The sequence below is a fragment of the Electrophorus electricus genome, chromosome 18 (genome assembly GCF_013358815.1).
Source record: "Electrophorus electricus isolate fEleEle1 chromosome 18, fEleEle1.pri, whole genome shotgun sequence".
NCBI classification, from domain to species: Eukaryota; Metazoa; Chordata; class Actinopteri; order Gymnotiformes; family Gymnotidae; genus Electrophorus; species Electrophorus electricus.
Window position 1 is genome coordinate 9,349,290 of NC_049552.1, and position 23,880 is coordinate 9,373,169.

The window sequence follows — 23,880 nt, forward strand, 5'->3', positions numbered from 1 at the left end:
GCACTAGACAAACTAATGTGATGACACACTGTTTGTTGGCAGCTCTTCTCCCAACCTGAAGGCCACATTATCTAGGAGACCAGGCAACATCTGTGGGATTGATTCACATGGACAGGGGCCACTGGCACAGAAATCAATACACAAAAGACATGACGCATGAGTTATAGTTTTCAAGTCCTGCTCTGAGAGATGTAATGAGGTTCAGTGGGGGATGGGGGTGCAATGAAGAAGTGAAACAGCATAAGCAGGCCCCAGCAAGTTCATGCACCTCATATCCATACTGCACACATATACACATGCACACACACGCACAGAGAGAGAGAGAGAGCGAGAGATAAATACTTGTGTTTACTGTAGACAAGTATTGCTAGTTTTGTTTTTCCATAAAAAACAGAGACCTCATATTTCTCCAGGATGCACACACACCCATACATACACTCACAGACATTCCTCTCTCCTAAGAAATGCTTGTGAAGGATCCTACAGATCCTGTTTGGCAAGAGAACAGAGCTAAGGAAAGTATGGATAAGGGAGGGTTACTTGGAGTTAGAAATAAGTAGAGCAGGAATAAGGGAGGACCAAAGAAGAGCCTGTTCTCATGAAGGAGTCATTTTTCACAGGTTCATTTACATGTTGTGTCTTGTCTAATTGTGGCAGCACAGAAGCGTTCACTTAGAATTCTGCCTTTGCAGTTCTTGATTTGCAAGCTGTTTTATCTATCTGGAAAATCAAGTATGGGAATATTTACACAGATTTAAATCAACTGTCTTCTCTTTCTGTATAAAGATGGCACCCTTTAAATATGTAACTATGTACAATAAAATGTTTATCCTTTTACACAGAAGAAGCATTAAAGCTATAGAAAATAGACCACCACCTTATCAATGTGAATTACTATGACATTTCAAATGTAGGTTCAGCAACTGAAATTTATGTTTTTTTACTATAATGACTGATAGGTTATTGCCATCTAGTGGTCATTATATGAAATGTAATGTATTTCAGTATTAAGGTATACAGAATAAAAATCTGTATTTACTCTCAGTGCTGCTATTGCTCGCACACATGTGATCTTTTGAAGTAATTTCTAAAAGTGAAGATAAGGTAGCAGTTACTGAATAGCCATGAGTTAGCCCATTAGCCTTAAATCATTTAAGTTAAATATTACAGTCTAGGTTATATAGACAGTGTAAACTGTAACCTACTAACAGAACCAAGGTTTTGCCTATGGTGCTTATCATATATAAACCGTAATGGTGTCATAAGAACTGTCTATAATATAAAAACAAGCAATTCAGAAGCTAATAAAAATGTGAAGCATTAAAATAATGAATTTGGATACAGCAATCATAGCAACTGTGTCTGCAATTTCTTGATGTAGTTACTGAATGCAATATCAAGCATTAAAAGAGTTAAAGTAAATAATTCTCTTATCTCAAATGTATCTGTATTTACTTTTTTTTCCAGTCCAATATTACTGTTTTAGGGGAGCTCTGCATCTTTTCATTGTATCTTCCAATTTGTGCAATAGTTTTATCAGGAGTCAGGAAATGTTTGGCATTACAATAGTCTGCTTTAGTTTGGAGGCAATAAAGTAAAATATATGGATCTATTTCATGGCTTCAGCTTCCTCATATAACATTGCACACATCAATCCCCTACTGTGAAACCTAACTATGGGACTAAGACGATTAGCAAACTTTATAAACACCCGTCATTTATTAAAAACATTATAGTTCAATTTAATGAAAGGGTATATAGATTTTATTTAAGGACAATACATTTCTAGGATGCAGTGTAAGGGTCTTGTCTGAAAAGAGGCACTGATCAAGAGGTTGTAGCCTATGGGAAATATCTCCAAGGCAGAGATCTCCCTGCCTTTAGCAAGTTCAAGCTTGCTTCTGAGTTTTGTCTTCTTACCTCCATGAGCATGTTTGCCATTTCTTAAGGTTGTGTTCTATGGGAAGTCTGCAGGTGTATTTCTCCTTTTTGCTTTTTTAGTCTGTGTGTGGTCTTATGTACAGAATATTATGTAAGATGTTATTATGTAAGAGACCAAACAGAAATTCACAGTACATATGTTTTTTTTCTGTGCTTTTTGATTATATATTTACAATGCACTATTGCTATTCTTCTCAGCAGATTGCATTGTATATATAATTCAGCGAAACTTGGACAACACTTCTTTGACTTGTCTCCTCAATGCATTTATCACTATCTGTTCTAATCCCTCCTACAATTATTCTCACATTATCACTACTATTTTATGTAAGTGATGTTTTGGGTAGAGGAGAATTTTAACATCACCCTCTCCTTAATATGTAAAGTTGTCCTTTCTAGTTTGCTGCTGTGTGGATTGTCTATATAATTATATAAGGTTCTATGAAACTGCATTGGACAGACGGTAGTCTAGGGAATGATGTATTTAGACTGCTCAACAATGCTATGTTTAACAATGCCTACTGCATTTGATAAACAAACAAGCTAAATGCTCCTTTGCACCTTGTGCAATTAAGTATATTTGTAGATAACAGGTTTAAACTAAGGATTTAAACATGTGGACGTAGAAATGTGGGGGAAATGCAGATGTGCAAACTAGTTATTTAGTGAACTTTTTAAAGTAATGTAAAAATGTTATTTCAACAATCACAAGTAAAAATATAATAGGGCAAAATTGTTTAATTATCATGTGAGGTTATTTGAGAGTGAAAACAGGCAATAAAATCTACACTTCTGTTAAAGCCTTGCCAGTGAGATGCAGAATGACAAGACACTAAAAAAATATGTTTTCTTTCAGTTTTTCTAAGGCAAACATATTTCTGAAATGAGGTCTGTGCAGCATAGCACCAATCCCTATGCCATATTTATTTGCTATGCTGCACAGACCTCATTTCAGAAATATGTTTGCCTTAGACAAACTGAAAGAAAACATTTTTTTAGTGTCTTGTCATTCTGCATCTCACTGGCAAGGCTTTAACAGAGGTAAACTCAGGTGAGTGAGACAAAACAAAACAAAACAGTTTAGTCTGAAAGCTCTTTTCCTGTTTTGATGTGACCCTTAAATATGGGGTTAGAGATGTGGCCACAAGCAAGCAATGCCACCACTGTATGCTTATGGGCAGGGAAATTATTTTTGGCATTCCTAAAAGTTCTTAAAGGAAACAAAGGAGAAAATGAGTACTAAACATTAACAGTTCTTCAAGCCACATACATTTGATTTCACTGGAACTCAATTTAATAGCTGGATAATGCAATAGTTCAAAATTTTGAGCTTTATTGAGGTATGAGATTCAGTAGTATAATATTATAGTAGTGTAATATTTGGTAAATTATGCTCTAATATAATTCAATATTTCAGAATGAATTTTAATAGCACAAAAACATAACATCAAGCTAATTTAGCCAACTTGCCAGTTTCCATAGCTTTAAGTCCACATGCAAATGTCCTGGATTTAGCACTGGAGTTATTTGTCTTCTACTGTGTAATCATTAATCATTTAATCATGTAATCATGTAATCATTTCATTATTTCTTTAACTATTACTCTCTTGTAAGAGGTGTCATTGAAAACAAATGTGTAATCTCTTTATCCAAAAGACAGCTACCTCAGAGTTAAATATGAACTTCAAGAGATCTTAAAATAATTTCCAGTGATCAGTTTTTTAAAGCAACACAACAAATCCACTGACATACAAAAAGTGGGTTTCTTTCCGAGCATTATCTGAGGATTGTGGATTGATAACAAATTTCATAACATTTTAAACTTTAAAACAATATGTTCCCTGGTGTTCTTCTTTATTCCCTTCAAATGGGGAGTACAAAAAGTTCTCCAGAAATTGAATCCGGTAACTTTATGCTGAACAAACCTTTTCCATCCTCAAGACAAGGTAACTTGTAAATAATAATTACACAGTGTAAGGCTGTCAGCAATTTTGTGTGCATTGTAGCATCTCCTCTTTGTGCGTAAAGTTGATGATGTTGAGGGATCAGCTTTTTTATTTTATATTTTAAAAATATTGTGTTTGTGAAGTTGGTACTTATGCAGTGTTTTGCAAGAATAACTTTCCATCACAAAATAATTATATTATATTATATTATATTATATTATATTATATTATATTATATTATATTTTTGCTTGTTTTTAATTTATGTTAGATTTTAAATCTCTCTCACTTCAAGACATAATAATATTCTCTTATTGTGGCCATGGACATTCACTGGAAAACTGATGAAGATTTCTTAAAACTATTTTAAGGAAACTGCTAATTGTAAGCAGAGGTTTAACATTTATGTGAAATATAGCTATAATGTTTTATTTAAAAAATAGGCAAATGTTAAGAAAATGTTTTGTTTTAAAATCATTCAGTTCAATACATAGGCGCACCTTACAACAATTTCACCGTACAGAACATTGAAAACATATAAATATAGCTACTACGAAAAAGCACATTAAAAATAGTTCACCAGTAGCTAAATATTAAAAGCTGTTTCCTGTGATTCAAACAACCCACATTGCTACGGAGGTGTGTCCTAATCAGCCGTTTGACCGCCTCCTCTGAAGCAAAAAAACAAAACAAAACACACACACACACACACACACACACACACACACACACATATAAAATCAGCCTTGGATATTTACAGAGCCTCAGAGCTAATGAGGGAGCCAAGTAAGATCACATGAAAATATATCCGAGTAGATTTTTGAGTGAATGTTTGGCAATTACACTAATTAAAATAGTTTCTTTTGCAATAGCTGTGTTTTGTTTATTTATAGGCTGTATTTCTGTTTAAATTAGCGTTTCAAATATTGGCGCCACTCTGTGATTGATGAACATTTCGATGTACCTTTTACACCGATAACGCCCTTGGTGAGTAGCCTACTTGCTATAATTAATACATTATTGTGCTTTGACCTATCGGAGCTTCTTCTAGTGCTTTAACACCTTCTTTGCAAAAAGAGGGTGCGCAAACGGGACTTGAAAGTCACTACAACTCAAAAGAACATACCTATTTCAGTAGGCCAGTATTCTGTTACAGTGTCTATGCAAAATTGTTAAAATATTGTTATTAGTAAGATACGTATACACTTTTACTTCAGTACTCTTGTCATTTTCAAATTAAGTACCAATTTTATGTCTCGTGACAATTATCTAATCCGCCAACGCTGTACTTCACACCTTCAAAAAAAAAAAAACTGTTAGTGAAAAAGTGTTCCCCTCAACAAATTATATCCTGGCATCGGCCCACTGTTTATTTTACAGCTACTTACCTACGTGAATAATAGTAAGATTAATAATAGCAAGATTCATATTTTCATATTTGAATCAAATGGCAAAAACTTAAAATTGTTTTGCTGGTAATGAAAACCACTCTTTGTTTAAGAAAATGCCTTATTTTCATTATTATTATTATTATTATTATTAGTAGTAGTAGTAGTAGTAGTAGTAGTAGTAGTAGTAGTAGTAGTATACCAAATTTCCTTATTATTATACCAAAATGTCAGTGAAGTACAGAAGGTTTTCAAAGAAAGAGAATGTTTCATTCAGAGGGCCTTCAGCATATTTGATGAACCATTTTCATTTTACAACTGCATATATGTTTGATATGTAATGTTTAATATATTGCCTTCTGAATGGTTAACTGCAATATTCTGCCAAGGAAGAAATTATTTTGGAATTACTTTGAAATAACCTTAGAATATAAAAAGCAAATTTGTGTGTTTGGTGTTTTCTGTTTTATAATGTTGTGGCCTACTTAAAATGCCACATTTCTGCTCAATTCTTTCTTTTTCAGAATTTGCTGTTCACCATAAGATGTCCTCTGCAATGGCATTTTCTGTGTGTGTAGCTGTATGTGGCCAAAACAAAGCAAAAGCTAAGCTTAGTATATGCAGCTAGCATGTGCTTTTTGCCACTTCCATTCATTTCCCAGACAGAGAGATGAAAGGAAAAGGGCATTGCTGATTTTCTTTAGTTTGACAATGATATTACATTTTTAAAGTTCCCTCATATAAACTACTTTTTTGTAAATCACCAACCTTGTTATCTGTATTTTGACTATATATTAACCTTTTTTTAAACAATATCTTATTTTGCCCATATGTTGCATAAATTCTGTAATGCATTCATATATATTTATATCTTAATAACTAAAAGTTAGATCATAGCAGTTTGATGAAAGGTACATTCAAATAACTGCAATGGAGTCCACCACAGTAGCATCACTAGTAGCTGTTACCACAGCAACCTTAGTCACCAAAGCCGATATGTCTCCCTTTCTATGGCTCTTGGTTTTGGGCTTCATCATTGCTTTTATCTTGGCATTTTCTGTGGGAGCCAATGATGTGGCTAACTCTTTTGGCACAGCAGTGGGCTCTGAAGTAGTCACACTGCGTCAAGCTTGCATCCTTGCTACCATATTTGAAACATTGGGTGCTATCCTTCTGGGGGCAAAAGTCAGTGAGACCATTCGATCTGGCATCATTGACATTCACATGTACAATGGCTCTGAGCCACTGCTAATGGCTGGCTCCATCAGTGCCATGTTTGGTAAGAAAGTGTTTATAATTTTAAATTGCATTTATTTACTTTTGTTTTATTTTTAAATTTTTGACCCAAAGTTAATTAGGTTTTCCCTATTGCACAATAGCTACCAACTTCATATGTTTATAGACATATGTTTGTATATTTACTTTTTCCTCATATATTTGTTTAATTGCTACCATTCAACATCATAGAACAGTTCATCTCGCTTTTTAATATCTTGTTTTTCTGGGTTAATTCATTTATATTTGCTTCAGTGTCTTCTTGGTTCATCTCCCCTGTGCTCTAAGGCATCATATCTGCTATTCTCTTTTACTTTTTCTGGAAGTTTATCCTGTCAAATGTGCCTTATATCAAACTGATATATCAAAAACATGTATTTATACTGCAGGGTCAGCTGTTTGGCAGTTGGTGGCTTCATTTTTGAAGCTCCCTATCTCTGGAACACATTGTATTGTTGGGGCCACTATTGGTTTTTCCATAGTTGCTAGGGGTTATCAAGGGGTAAAATGGCTGGAACTTCTCCATATTGGTAAGACATTTTTAATATGCCTTTATCTAACCTACTTTAAAAATATATCATGGCAATAAACTTTTAGATCAAATCAAGGCTTAATTCTTTAATTTGAAGATATCTTGTTTGTTACTTATATCTTTATTTAAGGAACAATACAGTTTGACTGCAGATAGAAATGTAAATATATGAAAAGTGTTTACATGCATTAAATTTATCAGGTGATTTAGGCAGTTTATGGACACACAGCTTTGAGTTTTAATAAACTTGAGATCATCTAATAACATGATCTCTATATAGAAATATACCCAGAACATCCCATTTTCAAATTATTTTAATAAATATAACACAATAAAACTTAGAGTTTTTAATAGTTTGTTTTGGGTTTATTTGTTTATGTTTCTCCAGTTTCTTCCTGGTTCCTCTCCCCTCTTCTGTCAGGCATCATGTCTGCCATTCTTTTTTACTTTGTCCGAAAGTTTATCCTAAATAAGGTAAAATAAAAACCTACTGCTAATTTTTATGTGCAAATATGGAGTTTTATTAAATATTGGTTGTGATTTACATTGACTATTTTATGCATTCAAGGATGACCCATTGCCCAATGGTCTAAAAGCCCTTCCTGTATTCTATGCTGTTACCATGGGAATGAATCTGTTCTCCATTATGTTCACTGGAGCACCAAGTAAGTACAGTCCTGCACATATGCACATGCATGCACACATAACCATGCTCACATTAGACATACCTTTGTAAGTTATTTGAATATTTTAAACCCAGTTTGAATAGTATGTTTTTGTGTCTGACAATGGTGAATGTCTTTGTCATTTCATATTCTTTTGACTCTTGGTAATTCAGCAGGTATTTCCCACTCCTAATCTTCTGCCATGTTTTCAGCTTGTTTGTCTTGACTTTAGTTTGGTTGAGAGATGTTTATTAAGCAGGTCATTTTGACCTTCTCACTTTGCAAGTTTGACCTAATTGAGAGGGCTGTTGTTTGTCAGCAATTATTAACCACAAAATACAAAAAGTATCACACAGACATCAATATAGCTTTCAGTATTTCCCCCTACTGCATTCACATATTTTCTTCTTTAGCTTGCATGTGCACAGACACACAGTTGCACACACATAATGGACACATTTTTAAAAAGATGTTACCAAGATCATAAGCCATGAGCAGACAAATTAGGTGCTTGCTAATATTTGCCATAGGTGATATTTATCAGAGCAAAGTTTGACTATCATAATCAGCAAAAAATAATATTGATTTCCAACCAAATCTGTCCAATAGTTTCCATCTGTTTTTTGGTTTGTAAAATTGTTGTAAGATTAGCAATATAACATCTAACTTAATATATTATGTTCACATTCTCAAAACACAGAGAGATAGGCTTAAGTAAAAACATGCTAACTCACAGTTAATGACTTCATTTTCTAATCATTAAACAGCAGAGAATTACTTTCTCTCATTATCTGCTGTACCATGCACATGAACATGCCTGATACTGTCTCTAGAATGGACTGTCCTGCTTCAAGGAAATTAAAAAAATTTGTTGAAACTTGGTTTCACCAGAAATTCACTCCTATTCATCCTCACTAAATATGACTCACAACTTTGAAAAATGGTTGTACATTGGTAAAAATAGATTCAGCAGTTTATATACTGAATATTTTTCTTTGCACCCTTTAGGGGAGTTTTGTTTAATTATTTCTAACAGACAATAAACTTCTTGAGGTGTAAATTGACTTCAAGTATGGAGGTTAATGCAGACTGATGACAGTTAAGTTCTAATTTGAAACATACCTTTTAGGCAAGTAAGTGCATTATGGTTCAAGACATTTGTATAAAGGTTTTGTCGGTCTAATATTGGATAAAGGTCTTGCAGGTCTAATATTGTGCCAGCACTGCCACTGGATAAAAGTGCTGATAGGTTTGGATTTTTAATAGCGTCGTTTATCTAATCATTATCTAATCATCATGTCTATTTTTGTATTTGTGCAGTGTTTGAAAGCATGAATTTCTGCATGAAGCATGAGTTTCTGATCATTTTCATTTCTACTTTCACTCATTAAAGTACAAACACCTGCAAACATGCTGCTTAGGCTAAATGGGCTGTTTCCATGGAACCATGCCGCACATTTTCAGGAGTCGATTAGAATATGCCTGATGCATAAATCACGTCCAAGTACTGCTTGGTGTCGCATTAAAAACATTTTTGGTTGAACAACAAAATAAGATAAACACATTAATGTCCATATAACCACACTGTTATCTATTTTTATAAAATAGCATCAATTTTTACTGCATGATTGCACAGATATTTGCTGAAAATATGTACATTTATGTTCATATAGGCTTTATACAATTTTTGTAGTTTGTATCTAGGCTTTTTTAGCTGAAGCCATATACTGAAAATGCAAGCTCCGCCCCTGTATAGCTGCAGAGCACAGAAAGCCTAGACTTGCCAGGATTTCAAACATCTTTCCCTCTTGTTTTTGAACAGTGCTGGGCTTCAACAGAATACCGTGGTGGGGCACTCTCTTCATTTCACTGGGTTGTTCTCTCCTGACTGCTCTGGTGGTATGGTTTGTCGTGTGTCCTCGCTTAAAGAAGAAGATGAAAAGTATGTTTCAGCATCATCTGTTTCTCATTTAACCTCTGTTGTCTTCTTTAAACTTATTTAATCTTCTGTTTTATAGAATTTTTATAAATAGGTTCCCTTCATCTGGTGGTGTGGTTCCCTTAGCAACTTGCCATGTGTTCCTTTGTTTTGGTTCTGTTTCTGGTCTTCACCCCTTATTGTTCTCATCTGTGTCACATTAGACCTCATTAGTCTGTGTATTTAAACACTGTATTTAAACGCTTTCCCAGTCTTGTTACTGATCATTGTATAGTGAAGGACTTTGTTGGAAGTACTATGTGCCATGTCCCAGTGTTCTCCATACCAGTGTGGTTCTATGTTTGTGTGCTTAATTCCTGCTTTCTCTTTGTCATGTTTTATTTTTTGTGTTCTGTTTGGTTGTTAGCTATGTATTCCAGTTTTGTTTCTATGACTGATTACTCTGGCTTTTCTATCATTGACCGTCCCAATGACTGATTATGGATTTGCCCTTAACAAACCTCACTCTTCTCAACATTTGCACCTCTTATTGCTCAATATCACATAATCGTTCAGTTTGCAAAATGGAATCAATTTTGTATTTCTTATCATTAGGTGTAATTACACATAATCATGGTGATACATCACTGGTTGAGAAGAGTACCCCCACAGATGAACCAGTGGAACATCATATAACACCTCAGTCCTACTTACCTCTTCCCTGCACACCTCCTGCTGATAGGAATGTGGCCTTTGACATTGGGGGCTCAGAAGAAGGTGACCTTGATACTAAGGTCTTTGACAGTAAAGGCCTGGAGTGCAGCAATGGTCAGTTTCCTCGAGTAACTGAAAATGAGATTCTTTTAAAACTTTAAATTAGCTCTTTTGCAAATATCTTGCTTATTTCAAATATTAAATCAAAATTTAATTAAGGTAAAATTGCCGAATTTGCTAAAAAAAATAATGTAATGTAATGGCCAAAAAAGTGTAATATTTTATTGCTCATTTGTGCAAGATGATATTCTTTAATGTATCTTAACTTGTATGCCAACTACAGTGCTAAATGAAGGAATAGTAATTGCAGAGCTGCATGGGAGTCAGTTCCATACAGTGCACAAAGACTCTGGCATCTACAAAGATTTGTTGCTCAAGTTGCATCTCACTAAGATGGGTGAATGCATGGGTGAGAGTGACGATAAACCCATCCGCCGCAACAACAGCTACACATCCTACACCATGGCAATCTATGGTATCCACGGATTTAGAGAGACTGGAGAGAAACGGCGTTCACGCATGGATAGTTACAACAGCTACTGTACAGCAGTGTTAGATGCTGCTGGTGTTGATGCTCTAGCTGTAGATTTGGGTGATGGAGAGAGTGGAGAGGACCCTCTAGAGGAAGAGGATGTGGATGAGCTAGAGATTGATAAACCAGAGGTGTCAATGCTCTTCCAGTTTCTGCAAATTCTCACTGCATGCTTTGGATCTTTTGCTCATGGGGGGAATGATGTCAGGTATGTAATTCTGGTTGGTAAGCTTTTCACTTAGCAATAGGAATCCTAAATGCATAGACATAGTTCTGAAGGGGGTGGTGAGACGTGTCCCTCCCAGTAATTCCTGCTCACACTACTCAAATAATATGTTAGGTTGGGTGATGTGAGTGGTGTTGTTGAAATGAAACCTAGGCCACTGCCTAAATTATTCTGTTTAGAAATTCTGTTCTGTTTAAGACATATAAGGTAAATATGGCAGTTAACCATATAAAGTTAAACAAGGATTTATTTTCCTAGTCACTGGTACTGGCATTACTAAATTGCACCTTATATACATTTATGAGCATACAAAACCATAAATACATTATAATTATTAAATTCCCTTGTTTCCCTCTTCCCTTTCCAGCAATGCAATAGGACCCTTAGTAGCTCTCTGGCTGGTGTATGAAAGTGCCTCTGTAGCTTCTAAAGCCCCAACACCCCTCTGGCTACTCCTTTATGGGGGAGTGGGTATTTGCACTGGGCTGTGGGTTTGGGGCCGGAGAGTTATACAAACTATGGGCAAAGATCTGACCCCCATTACCCCTTCTAGGTAAGAGGTAACACAATTACACTCGAATAGTGGTTGGCGAATATAGGTTTTGCCAGTGCTGATGCCAATACTGATTTTTAGATAGCAGGGTGGCTGTTAACCATTATATTGCTGACATTAGATTGCACTTCAATACATGCAATTTTAAGAAATAGGAAAAATCTTAACCCTAAAATTATAAAATGTTACTGAATAATTAACCACAAAATTAATCTCTTAATTGAAATCTTACTGAGTGTCAAATAATGTAATAAGCATTTATTACGTCCTCAGAAGCATTTTTCTTGCACAGCTGAGGAAGGTCCAAAACATCCTGTTTCCTGGAAACCTTGTGTACTTCCGTACTTCACTGCAATCTTGACCATCTCTGCATCTTTTACTAAAGTACACTGTAGTTACTCACCTGGAATCAAAAATATAAAATTCCCCACTTTCCCTCTTCTGGGTAGTCTCTTTTTCCTATAAGCTCAGGTACTGTACCACTGTACCAGAGGCCTGGGAGCTCTATGGTCCTGCATGGAGTTTTAACCGTTCCCAGGACTGCACTCTTCTGGACTGAGATCTCAGATGTTGTTCCTGGGATCTGTTGGAGCCACTCTCCCAGTCTAGCGGTCACATCCCTTAGTGCTCCAATTACCATGGGAACCATTTGAGGGCTCCACTGTGTGTCATATTTGGGTTTTTGTCTTTTGTTTTGTTTGTCAATATTAATATAATTCTCATGGACCTTTGTGTAAAACACAAAATGACTGATATTGTAATCATTTCTTTATAGTGGATTCAGCATTGAACTGGCCTCTGCTGTGACAGTAGTGATTGCTTCCAACATTGGTCTTCCAGTCAGCACCACTCATTGCAAGGTGAATTGTCATATTCAGACAGAAATATGCAGTGGCTAGTTTTCACTAGAGCACTAGTTTTCAGAAACATGGAATATCAATTACTTAATTGATAGCAATCTGCCATTGGTAAATTTGAGTAGTTAAGGGTTAAATTGTGTATGTTGCTTTCAGCTACATAGTATTTGTCTCTGCCACTTTGTGCTTTTAAATTAACAGGTTGGATCTGTAGTGGCTGTGGGCTGGCTTCGCTCCAGGAAGTCTGTTGACTGGCATTTGTTTCGGAATATTTTTATTGCCTGGTTTGTGACTGTGCCAATTTCTGGTCTTATTAGTGCTGCCATTATGGCACTATTCTATTATGCATTTCTACCAGTAAACTAAAAGGTTCCCTAGAGCTGTTTTCATTTAAATGCTTTTAAGAAATACTGTATGTGCAAAAGAGGGCCTTTTTTCCAGAAAACTCTGGTTTTCATTATGACTATAAAATTTGTTTGATGTGCAATATGTGATTAGGTAGACATATTTGATCTGTGATTTAGATATTTATTTTATGTGCATCATTATATTTGAATAGGGTTTTCTAGTAGAACTATCTCCATGACAATGTATATCTAATTTTCATTATAGCTATATGATTCCTGACGTTTGAGAATGTGTATATATTCTTATACATTAAGTGCACTTAGGAGTTCCACACATAAAAATGTATCCACAAACAAGTGATTTAGGCCATCATAAGGCAGTGCTTTATTTATGAATCTACGCTTGCATGACAATAAAAACTAATGTTTGAAAAGTTGTTTTATTCTATATTTTGATGTATGTGTGTGTGTGTGTGTGTGTATGTGTGAGAGAGAGACACACACACACACACACAGAGTGAGAGAGAGAGAGATTCAAAACTGTAGTGAAGTCCTTCATCAAAATCAATTTTGAATCTCTCTCATTCATGTATATAAATACAGAATGAGCCAGTTGACATTGACACAGTCAGTCCTACCCACAAAGAGCTGGTATGGCTACAGGTTTTCATTCCTGCAGCCCTTTTTGAACCAGAGACTGCTCCTGGTCCCACTTGAGATGTCATGTTCCCCTCATCCTGGATCTGTCTGACATGACACCAATCTTACCAAGCTTACTAAGCTTAGATTGTTTTTTTCACCCAAGCATAAATGGATATCGAGTGGATGGAGTTCAATTGTACAGAAGTCTATTATGAAAAATGGCATACTGCTAATGAATATCAGTTTAACTGTTGGTATTGCCGCTAAATCTGCTTGCTCCGCAGTGTGATACAAACGTGATATATATATATATATATATATATATATATATATATATATATATATATATATATATATATATATATATATATATATATATATATATATATATAGTGTCACATGTTTGTATATTTCTTGTATATTATGTTCTATGTTAACTACCACTGCGGTGTGAATCTCGTCTTGAGGTGTTTCACTCACGTGCACGACGTGTGGATTTGTTTTAACTCTAAAAAGTCTCTTGTTGAGAGACAGCCACGCCACATGGCGTCGATAATTTCCCCCTACAGCCGGAAATGCCTGGAGCCGGAAATTATCATCATATGCCTGTCGTTGTAGCAGCGTTTTGCACGCTTGGAACTGATTAGTTTCATGCAAAGCTAGCTGGCTAAAATCAACGGAATTTGTTATATTGCATATCTATTTTGAGTGCTCTATTATAGATCCCAGTCTACCACCTCGACTGTCGGTGCGATCTACGTGTTTTGTACAACGATTTGGTTTGTGCAAAATAAAGTTGCTTAGCTGAACGTGTCCGAATACAGCTAACATTGTAGCCAAGTTATTTGCTAGCTAGCTAGCTGGCTAGTCAGCTAGCTAGCTAAATTAAAGTGTTTGAGTTGTATCTGGGTTTAGGATTTCAGTTTTTTATATTTTTTTAGAATAGAAGTATGGCAGATGTTACAGCGCGTAGCTTGCAGTATGAATATAAAGCGGTAAGTATTACAAGTAACGACTTGTCAGTATCTACCTAGGCTAGCTCATCATGCTAAGTCTTTTTGCTGTGTTTTGGCGCACGTTTTGCTAGAGCCTTTGAACTTGCTACTGGGCTAAACGAAAATGTAAAATTGCTGGCTGGCTAACTTGCAGCTCTTTTGCTGGATTTCGTCAAAGAACTAATAAGCACTCTAACAGTTTGGTCTAATTGTTGTACTTGTTAGAAATAAATGCAAGAAACTGCGTACGTTCGTGGGAGTTTGTGTGTCGTTGAGTGTTGTATTATTGTCTTTGCACCGTAGAACTCAAACTTGGTCTTGCAAGCCGACCGCTCTCTCATCGACCGCACTCGGCGAGATGAGCCCACGGGCGAGGTTTTGTCACTGGTTGGAAAGCTGGAGGGAACCAAAATGGGAGACAAGAGTCAAAGAACAAAGCCTCAAATGTTGGAAGAGAAGAGGGCAAAGTAAGTATATTTTGTTAGTAGAGGTATAAATGACTTTTAACTTCTAAATGTTAACAAAATGAAGGTTTTTGCACAAGTTTTTCTTGTAGTGCTTAACTTATGCCTGTGTGATGTAGGAGAAGAAAAAGGGATGAGGACAGACATGATATTAATAAAATGAAAGGCTTCACACTGCTGTCTGAGGGTATTGATGAGATGGTGGGCATTGTATACAAACCCAAGACCAAAGAGACCAGAGAGACATATGAAATCCTCCTCAGCTTCATTCAGGCTGCTCTCGGAGACCAGGTATTTCCAATATTGACAGTGACATGCACTTTGTCTAAACAGCTTGCTCCTCAATGCTGCTAGATAAATAGTAATAGATGTTGGCAGAAATATTCAGAAAATTTTCAGAAATTATGCGGCTTGTGTTTAGTAGTAGAAGAGTTTAAAAATGAAGCATTTGTGTCTGTCTTAGCCAAGAGACATCCTGTGTGGTGCTGCTGATGAGGTATTAGCTGTCCTAAAGAATGACAAAATGAGAGATAAGGAAAGGAGAAGAGAAGTCGAACAGCTGCTTGGCTCTACAGATGATACGCGTTACCATGTCTTGGTCAACCTGGGCAAGAAGATTACAGATTATGGAGGAGATAAGGAGCTCCAAAATATGGGTAAAACTATGAACCTTGTTACTGCCATGTGTAAAATGAAGCTCGTAACTGTTGCACCACTAAGCTTTCTGAATGATTTGAAATGTACGTTCATAACTTTGTCCATATATTAATATTGGTCTAATGTTTTGTTTTTAATTATGCTTACTTTGTGGTGAGGCTATTTATATTGTATCAAGACTGATGCAATCGTTACAGTGGTGATTTTTTTTCCCCCCACAACAGATGATAATATAGATGAAACATATGGAGTAAATGTGCAGTTTGAATCAGATGAGGAGGTGAGTGGGGGGGCACTGTGTGGGACTTTTATTACACATTATGTATGGAATACATTGTGCTATATCATTTTATTACAATGGACGTTCACCCAAAATTGCATCGGATGCCTGTTAGATCTGCCTTGAATGTTTTCTGAATGTTAAACAATTCGTCAGTTTGTAGTTTTGAGGGGGTTTTTTTCCCCACCACCAAAGACTAATTTATAATCAAATGCTCTTTGACACAATTTTGTTGACAAACTCCTCTAGTTCTTGATTATCATAAAAACGTAAATTGTATTACCGGGTGATGTTTTCTGTTGCTAGTTGGCTCTTTTGGAAATCAACAACATGAGATGTGTCATGGATGTTTTCCATTAAGAGTTAAAGGACAGGTTAACTTTCACTACTTGACTTATCGGAAGGTTGCCGGATGCCACTGTTGGGCCCCTGAGCATGGCACTTAACCCTCAGTTGCTCAAGTTGTACTCAGCCATGATTAAGTCATTTTGTATTAAAACGTCAGCTAAATTCCATAAATGAAAATGGAAATCATTGAAGGTGTCAAATGTGAAATGAAGTGAACCTCCCATGTAAAGGAGAAGTTGTTACCGTATTACATTTAAGTAAAATATGGAGTATCAAAGTCTGGCATATGTGTTTTTAGGAAGGTGATGATGACCAGTATGGAGAGGTGCGGGAGGAAGGCTCTGATGATAGTGAGGGTGAGGAAGCAGATGTGGGATGCACCCTTTCTGCTAATGTAAGTCGTCTTTAGTCCAACTGGTGAAAAATAATAATTATAAAGTTTTTGGGAGGTCACCAATTGCTATAATTTTCTTCTAGTAGATAAAATGTTTTGGCTCAGATACTTTTCTTAGGTTATGTTTGAGCATGAAAAGAAAGATGTCTTGCTAGTTTTAATCCCATCCTGGGGACCTTTTATTCAAACTGTTTTCTCTGTAGCTGGGAAGTGCAGGAGATGTGATGATGACCAAAAAGAAAGACCTTCACCCAAGAGACATCGATGCTTTTTGGCTTCAGCGACAGCTCAGCCGTTTCTACGATGATGCCATTGTGTCTCAAAAGAAAGCAGATGAAGTACTGGAGATACTCAAGGTGATGAGACTGTTTATGCTCATTGCTGGAGCTTTTTGGGAAGCCTTATTTTCCTCTTCCAGAGTGCTTCATGTTTACTTGCTTTGAATTCCATATATTACTTGTAGGTTTAACTTGTAGATTTTCCTGTTTATAGACTGCCAGTGATGACCGAGAATGTGAAAATCAGTTGGTACTCTTGCTAGGCTTCAACACATTCGACTTCATCAAAGTTCTACGCCAACACCGACGCATGAGTACGTGCCCTGCAAACGCATTCTCATTAATTTTTTCCATGCTATTTACATGGTTTAGATATGTCAGTGCTGACCTTTTTATAATCATTTACAACTGTATTTAGTGGTGGTTCTTGATATTGTTCACTGTTGTTATGAAGAACTTTGTAAGGTATTTGTAAAGTGTCATTTAAAATTGACCTGGTGACCTGACCTGGACACTTTGCAATTGTTTTGTGCCTCCTTTCAGTTCTCTACTGCACCATGTTGGCCAGTGCTCAGAGTGAGGCAGAGAAAGAAAGGATCATCAGCAAAATGGAAGCAGATCAGGACTTGTCCAAAGTTCTTTACCAGCTGCAGGAAACTGAGAAAGAGGACATTATTCGAGTGAGCACTCTTATCTTGCTTAATGTATACTTGGTAATAATTAATAAATCTTTTTTTTATGCCAAAAAATCGTAAGTAATATTCAGCGTTGCTCTGTAACATTACATTCTTAACAAAACTATTTTGCAGGAGGAGAGATCACGGAGAGAAAGAGTAAGAAAGTCTCGAGTAGACAATGATCTGGAGTCTATGGACATTGATCATGGAGAGGTACAGTCAAAGTTTAAACCTTGACTACTGTACATTTGCCATTTTGTTTTGGTTATATAATAGTTTGATAACTTGCTTTTTGTATAGATTAACTGAAGTAGGTGTTGATTTTCTCCTCTTCTCTCTTCAGTCGGTGGCAGCACGGCAGATGCTGGATTTGGAGGACCTTGCTTTTACTCAAGGAAGTCACTTCATGGCAAATAAGCGCTGCCAGCTGCCTGATGGGTCCTTCCGTAAACAAAGAAAAGGCTACGAGGAGGTGCATGTACCTGCCCTTAAACCTAAGCCATTTGCTGAGGATGAGGTGCGTGTTCTATTCATAAATGTATTTAAGAATCATCCAAAGCTGTCACGTGCAGGATTTGATTTACAGCTTGTGTATACATTTAAGTAATTTATTTTTGTCAGTTTTGATTGTTGAAGTATTTTGGAGGCCTTGTTTTAGTTAAGCATATGTTAGTATACTTGGCTGAGCTTTGGGTGTAATGCTTGACAGAGCTATTAGTGCAATTTAACCCACAGCTTTTGTTCATAATATCTCTAAAAAGGTTTTACATTCACTTGGTTTCCCTCCTTTTATCAATAGTTTATGCAAAACGTACACAATAAAATGTTTGAGTGAGTAATTATATAGTGAAGCTAAAATTATGGATAAACTGTTTGTGCCTATTACATTTCCAAGATTAAAGGACAGTCTTCCAGGCTGACAAGTGATTTTCATTTAAATTGTTACAATGACTGTATTCTTGGCACCTTCTTAACACCTAATCATTGTGAGCGTAGTGGAGTGTCCATATGTTTGTGTGTGTGTGTTGTGTAGAGGCTGTTGCCATTCAGGAAATGTAAGAGGCAAGTTGTTGTTGTTAACTATAACACTGTGGCCTGATGCTATGCAGTCAGCAACTGACATAGCTGTGGTGTTAGCCAGTTCACACAGTATTTTGCATTTTTGCACACTTCAGTTACACCAGAAGCTGTGTTTATCTCCCTGTCCACAATAGCTTCCTTTCTGAACACCTTTATTTCACCAGGAGCTATATTTTCTGTCCACCAAGACTTCCCTATACATCATATCTGGTATGATATGATATTTAAGTTTGTTAAAGTTCTTCTAAACACTGCTTTTAGTTGGTTTGGTACCTGGTACCTGATTATTGGTTCATTTAAACACTAGCCCGCTAAAAATTGAGACAGTAAACAACAGCTGATTATGGTCAGTCAGGCCATTAGCATGCTTTGCCCTGGCAATCATATTAGCACTTGAATACATCAAAACATTACTATTATTAGATGAAATCGTAGTAGTTTTAACAGACAGCAGTTAACATTAATTCCATTGCAAGCCTTGAATTGTTTGGATAACATTTATGGCATTTAGCTGGCACTTTTGTCTAAAGTGACGTACAATTATGATTGAGAGCAATTGAGGATTAAGGGCCTTGCTCAGGGGCAATTTGGCAGTGGTGGGGCTAGAACCAGCAATTTTCCGATTACAAGTCAAGTACCTTAACCACTTAGCTAACACTGCCCATTTCTGTGGTGTTTTACGTTAGTTCTAAGTGTATGAGTTATTGGGTACCCCCAAGATTTCTGGGAGACTTTTGTTGAGACTTTTAAGGTCTCTCTAGACATGGGGGAGTGCTTACTGCCTGTACAGACCTTTTTATTAACTCCACTACCTTGGATCAATATGATTTAAACATGCTTGATAGACCATCAACTACTTGAGACAGATTTTTACAGAAAATTCAGATTTATTTACTTTTTTTCATGTTGTCAAGATCCAAAACCATGTCCCTACACTGTCATCCTACCATCACAGCAGCACCATCTGTACCAAGGCCCACTGTTTTTTGATGTCCAATCTGGACCTCTTGCTTTTTGAGGAGTTCAGGTTTTTGGATGTTGTACTGTTGACTAATGTGATTTGCTCATTTGTAGGGTCTGCCTGTAATATCTAGCCATGATCCCCTCCCCCCAAATGTGTATGTTTAAGTTTATTATATTGCAACAAACACTCTCTAAAATGGCATCTTTAACCAGTGTGTGCAAATCTTCCCCATTTTGGATTCAGTATTTTTACCTTTTCAATCCACATTCAGGTAGGATATCTGCTCTATTGTAATCCCATGCCATGGCAGGAGGCATTTAAGACTACCATATATCTGTTTTAATCAACTGTTTCCATAATACCTATTTATAATTAGAATTGTTAAGTCAGACCTTGTTACAGTTGGTAGAGAATACTCCAGCCTTTCCTCATATTGCTGATGTACTCTCCATTGTCCAATGATATGAGTGAATGTTCTTTTCTGTGTTTAATTTACATGTTAACAGTATTTACTGTGAAGTTTCTTTGGAATATAAGCGGCCGGTATCTGGAATCTAACACAAGTAACTTAACAAAACAAGGCTTAAAATATCTTTAAATAAAAATCTCATGTACTTTTGCCGCATGTTCATATTTATTGAGGAATGAAAACTATTTTGACTTCACTGTTTGGGTGCTTACATTTTCATTCTACGTGCCATATATATAACCTTTTGAAAATTTATCAAATATGTATGTCCAATCAGATCACTTTTTTTTTTCCAGTCTATTACAAACTGTTACTCTTTTTCAGACACTAGTAGCTATTGAGAAGATGCCAAAATATGCTCAGGCAGCCTTTGAAGGGTTTAAAACCTTAAACCGCATCCAGAGTAAACTGTTCAAAACCTCGATGGAAACTGATGGCAACCTGTTGGTGTGTGCTCCCACTGTAAGGACCATAGCATTCTTTTATATCTAATAGAAATCATTGAAGATGAAGTCCTCCTAGTGCAGTTAAATGTAGACACAACTTACCCAGTCAATGTTTGCTATTGTTTGTGGCATTTGTTTCAAGCTTGTATCTGCTGTGTTTTTTTTTTTTGTGTTTTTTTTTTTTCTTTTTCTCTCTAACTTTATTACCTTTCTACTTGACTCACAGGGAGCTGGTAAAACTAATGTTGCTTTGATGGCAATGCTACGAGAGATTGGCAAGCACATCAATATGGATGGCACCATCAATGTAGATGAATTTAAAATAATTTATATTGCTCCTATGCGTTCACTGGTCCAGGAAATGGTTGGCAGCTTTGGAAAGGTAGGAGTGGCAAGGACTGAAGGTTAAAGAAACTAGTCTTTACCAGTTCTTTTATACTGATGTTGTTTTTTTTTTTTAATAGTTTCCCATGTTGTAATGATTGTTGTTTATAGCGTTTGGCAAGTTATGGAATAACAGTGTCTGAGCTGACTGGAGATCACCAGCTCTGCAAAGAGGAGATAAACGCCACCCAAATCATAGTGTGCACACCTGAGAAATGGGACATCATTACCCGCAAGGGAGGGGACCGTACATATACCCAATTAGTGCGCCTCATAATTATTGTAAGTAAACTTTGGAATGCATTCATTTAATATTTGCACAGTGGTCTTGTAAAGATGTGCAGTAGACTCCAGTCTTTTTTCATTTGCAGGATGAGATCCATTTGCTACATGACGACCGTGGGCCAGTGCTGGAGTCTCTCATCGCTCGTACTATACGGAATGTGGAGTTGACCCAGGAAGATGTGCGCCTCATTGGCCTCAGTGCAACACTGCCAAACTACGAGGATGTTGCCACATGTCTGCGTGTAGATCCTGCTAAGGGCCTGTTCTATTTTGACAACAGGTAAGGGTGCTGTTAGTTGCTGATTGGGGGGGAGGGGGATGTGTATTAACACACTCCTGGAAGAACTGTCTGAATGCTCTGGGTCTCATAAAGAAGGTAAAATTATATGTACGTTTTGTATATAGTTAATTTGGAAATACTTTATTTGGTATTAACTTGGTGGTTTTATTTTCTTATTCTCTTTGCTCTTTTTTTTTTTTTTTTTTTTTTACCTTTTGTGCAGTTTCCGACCTGTGCCTTTGGAGCAGACATATGTGGGGATCACAGAGAAGAAGGCTATCAAGCGCTTTCAGATCATGAATGAGATTGTCTATGAAAAGATCATGGAACATGCTGGAAAGAACCAGGTAACTGAATACTACAAAGGTTCTATTAGAGTATTTGGATGAAGCCTAGATGTGAAGAAGAAAATCTTGCTTGTGGTTGTCAGGTTTTGGTGTTTGTACACTCACGAAAAGAGACCGGGAAGACTGCACGGGCGATCAGAGATATGTGTCTAGAGAAAGACACCCTCGGACTCTTCCTCCGAGAGGGGTCCGCATCTACGGAGGTTCTGAGGACTGAAGCAGAGCAGTGCAAGGTCAGCCGTAACTGTTGCACAGCACACTTATACACTACACACTTCAGATCACCAGCATCATGGACTGTCAATTATGCTGTATCAACCTGGATAATTATTGCTGTTCTGTCCCCTTTATATGCGCTATATACAACTTGACAGGCAGATTAGCTCTTGTCCACAGGTTTCTTCACATCACAAGGAAAGGTGAAACTGAAACATGAGACAATCAACAATGCGTTTGCTATAATATTTACTGATGTACATAATACAATGCATCAGATTTCACAGATCATTATTTTGTGGATAGTGTTATTCTGTGATTGCAAGTAACAATAAAATAAACTATACATAGTGGCTATGCGTTCAAATTCATGAAATGAATGCAGATACAACTGCATTAGTTCAGATACAGTGAACCAAAGCTCTTGGAGTTGTGCTCATGTGTATAGCAATTGGAAAGTGAGAATCAACTCACTGCTACTGACACCCTGTGATTCTTAAATGAATTACAACTACCACAGAAACACAAATGACTTTTTTTATGGAAAAAAAGTGGAACAAGGTTTCTAAACTCATTTGTGACGGAGCAATTGATGCGCTGTAATATTAAACAAAAAAAACCCCTTTAAATATAAACCTGCATAGTTCAATATGAGCTGTTGTAATATGTATTGGGGTCAGTGCCATGTGTGATCCTTTCAGTTTTGTGTTCATGAAAGAAAAAATTAAGCTGGACCTGTTCCTGCTTGTCATGAAAAGAACAGCATGGTTTCTCTAACCTTTTAAAAAGAACGAGAGATAATGAATAACGTCTAAAACATTATATAAATGCAGCTGGCTTCCAGGTTCCATGTATGTAAATCACTGGTGGAGGAAAAAAATGATTGCCTTTTGGGAATTACATACTTTGATAAATGAAGATGCATGGATGCGTTTTAAATTCATGTGTTTTCATAATCACTATAACTGAAATCACCAGCAGCAGCATTCCTCTTTCTCTTCGCTGTGTTAACATATGTGTGACCAAGAGCATGTCAAGGAAGATTGTAGTTGTCAGACTACATGAGAATCTTAATTTCTGACATGCTGGACTTTTCATCAGGTCTTCGTGGGGCGTTCAGTGTTCTTCGATTATGACACACTTTCCCCTGACACACCCTTTCCTCATTGCCAATGCTCATAATTGGGCCCCATGATGGATATTACACCAAACTTGTGTTAAAATCAGACTGAATTTGTGTACACTGAACCCAGCATAAGGAGACAGATTTGTCAGATGCTTTTTTTTTGTGTGTGTGTGTGTGTGTGCGCACATACTGTATGCCAGCAAAACAGACATTGCACAAAAGTGTTTCAACATTAAGGTCAGTTTTGTTTGTGCATTTTAAGCTTTGAGTATCCTTAGAAGGTATCCTTCCTGTATTCTTTGGCCATACTAAGAAGCAGACTGAGCAATGGTTTCTTAAGTGACCAGTTTGGCTCTATATAGAATTTGGATTTATATAGAATGGCCAAAACAATGCAAAAACGCACAGCTGTGGAGAGTAAATGTCAGTATGATGAAAGGAAAACCAAATCCCCAAATGTGATTTGTATGGCTATAATTTGCTCTAGCCACTAAACCAGATTGAACTACCATTTGAAACTGAAACTTGGATGGATCAGGGTGTGTGTGTGTGTGTGTGTGTGTGTGTGTGTGTGTGTGTGTGTGTGTGTGTGTGTG

At 36.6% G+C, this 23,880-nt stretch overlaps 2 protein-coding genes across 3 annotated transcripts in view; both read left to right on the forward strand.

Annotated features, from left to right (window-relative positions):
* Positions 1 to 4,640: 4,640 nt before the first annotated feature.
* slc20a1a (solute carrier family 20 member 1a) lies at positions 4,641 to 13,386 on the forward strand. 2 transcript variants are annotated; one of them, XM_027030473.2, is made up of 12 exons: positions 4,641 to 4,671; positions 4,801 to 4,872; positions 5,798 to 6,552; positions 6,938 to 7,078; positions 7,469 to 7,554; positions 7,649 to 7,745; positions 9,568 to 9,687; positions 10,279 to 10,491; positions 10,721 to 11,177; positions 11,563 to 11,748; positions 12,524 to 12,608; positions 12,807 to 13,386. In XM_027030473.2, exons 3-12 carry the CDS (start codon positions 6,204 to 6,206, stop codon positions 12,969 to 12,971), a joined length of 1,899 nt encoding a protein of 632 aa, XP_026886274.2. In that variant the 5' UTR covers positions 4,641 to 4,671; positions 4,801 to 4,872; positions 5,798 to 6,203; the 3' UTR covers positions 12,972 to 13,386. The 2 variants fall into 2 exon arrangements, with proteins under 2 accessions (XP_026886274.2, XP_026886273.2); XM_027030472.2 differs by having other exon boundaries at positions 4,661 to 4,671; positions 4,779 to 4,872.
* An 824-nt stretch (positions 13,387 to 14,210) lies between these two features.
* The window catches only part of snrnp200 (small nuclear ribonucleoprotein 200 (U5)), a 32,081-nt gene continuing 22,411 nt past the window's right edge, over positions 14,211 to 23,880 (forward strand). Inside the window, exons 1-17 of the mRNA XM_035536329.1 lie at positions 14,211 to 14,589; positions 14,893 to 15,056; positions 15,173 to 15,344; positions 15,517 to 15,709; positions 15,935 to 15,990; positions 16,637 to 16,732; positions 16,936 to 17,088; positions 17,225 to 17,324; positions 17,554 to 17,690; positions 17,820 to 17,900; positions 18,031 to 18,204; positions 20,525 to 20,662; positions 20,873 to 21,028; positions 21,142 to 21,312; positions 21,402 to 21,595; positions 21,819 to 21,942; positions 22,026 to 22,175. Of these exons, the coding sequence (XP_035392222.1) occupies positions 14,545 to 14,589; positions 14,893 to 15,056; positions 15,173 to 15,344; positions 15,517 to 15,709; positions 15,935 to 15,990; positions 16,637 to 16,732; positions 16,936 to 17,088; positions 17,225 to 17,324; positions 17,554 to 17,690; positions 17,820 to 17,900; positions 18,031 to 18,204; positions 20,525 to 20,662; positions 20,873 to 21,028; positions 21,142 to 21,312; positions 21,402 to 21,595; positions 21,819 to 21,942; positions 22,026 to 22,175 (2,304 nt within the window). The 5' untranslated portion in view covers positions 14,211 to 14,544. The remainder of the gene's footprint in view (positions 14,590 to 14,892; positions 15,057 to 15,172; positions 15,345 to 15,516; positions 15,710 to 15,934; positions 15,991 to 16,636; positions 16,733 to 16,935; positions 17,089 to 17,224; positions 17,325 to 17,553; positions 17,691 to 17,819; positions 17,901 to 18,030; positions 18,205 to 20,524; positions 20,663 to 20,872; positions 21,029 to 21,141; positions 21,313 to 21,401; positions 21,596 to 21,818; positions 21,943 to 22,025; positions 22,176 to 23,880) is intronic.

What these genes read in the sequence shown, in the direction of transcription:
- slc20a1a (XM_027030473.2), top strand. Translation starts at nt 6,204, where the DNA reads ATGGAGTCCACCACAGTAGCATCACTAGTAGCTGTTACCACAGCAACC. An exon ending in CATGGGGGGAATGATGTCAG is followed by an intron (nt 11,178 to 11,562) that starts GTATGTAATTCT and finishes TTCCCTTTCCAG; the next exon opens with CAATGCAATAGGACCCTTAG. An exon ending in TCAGCACCACTCATTGCAAG is followed by an intron (nt 12,609 to 12,806) that starts GTGAATTGTCAT and finishes TTAAATTAACAG; the next exon opens with GTTGGATCTGTAGTGGCTGT.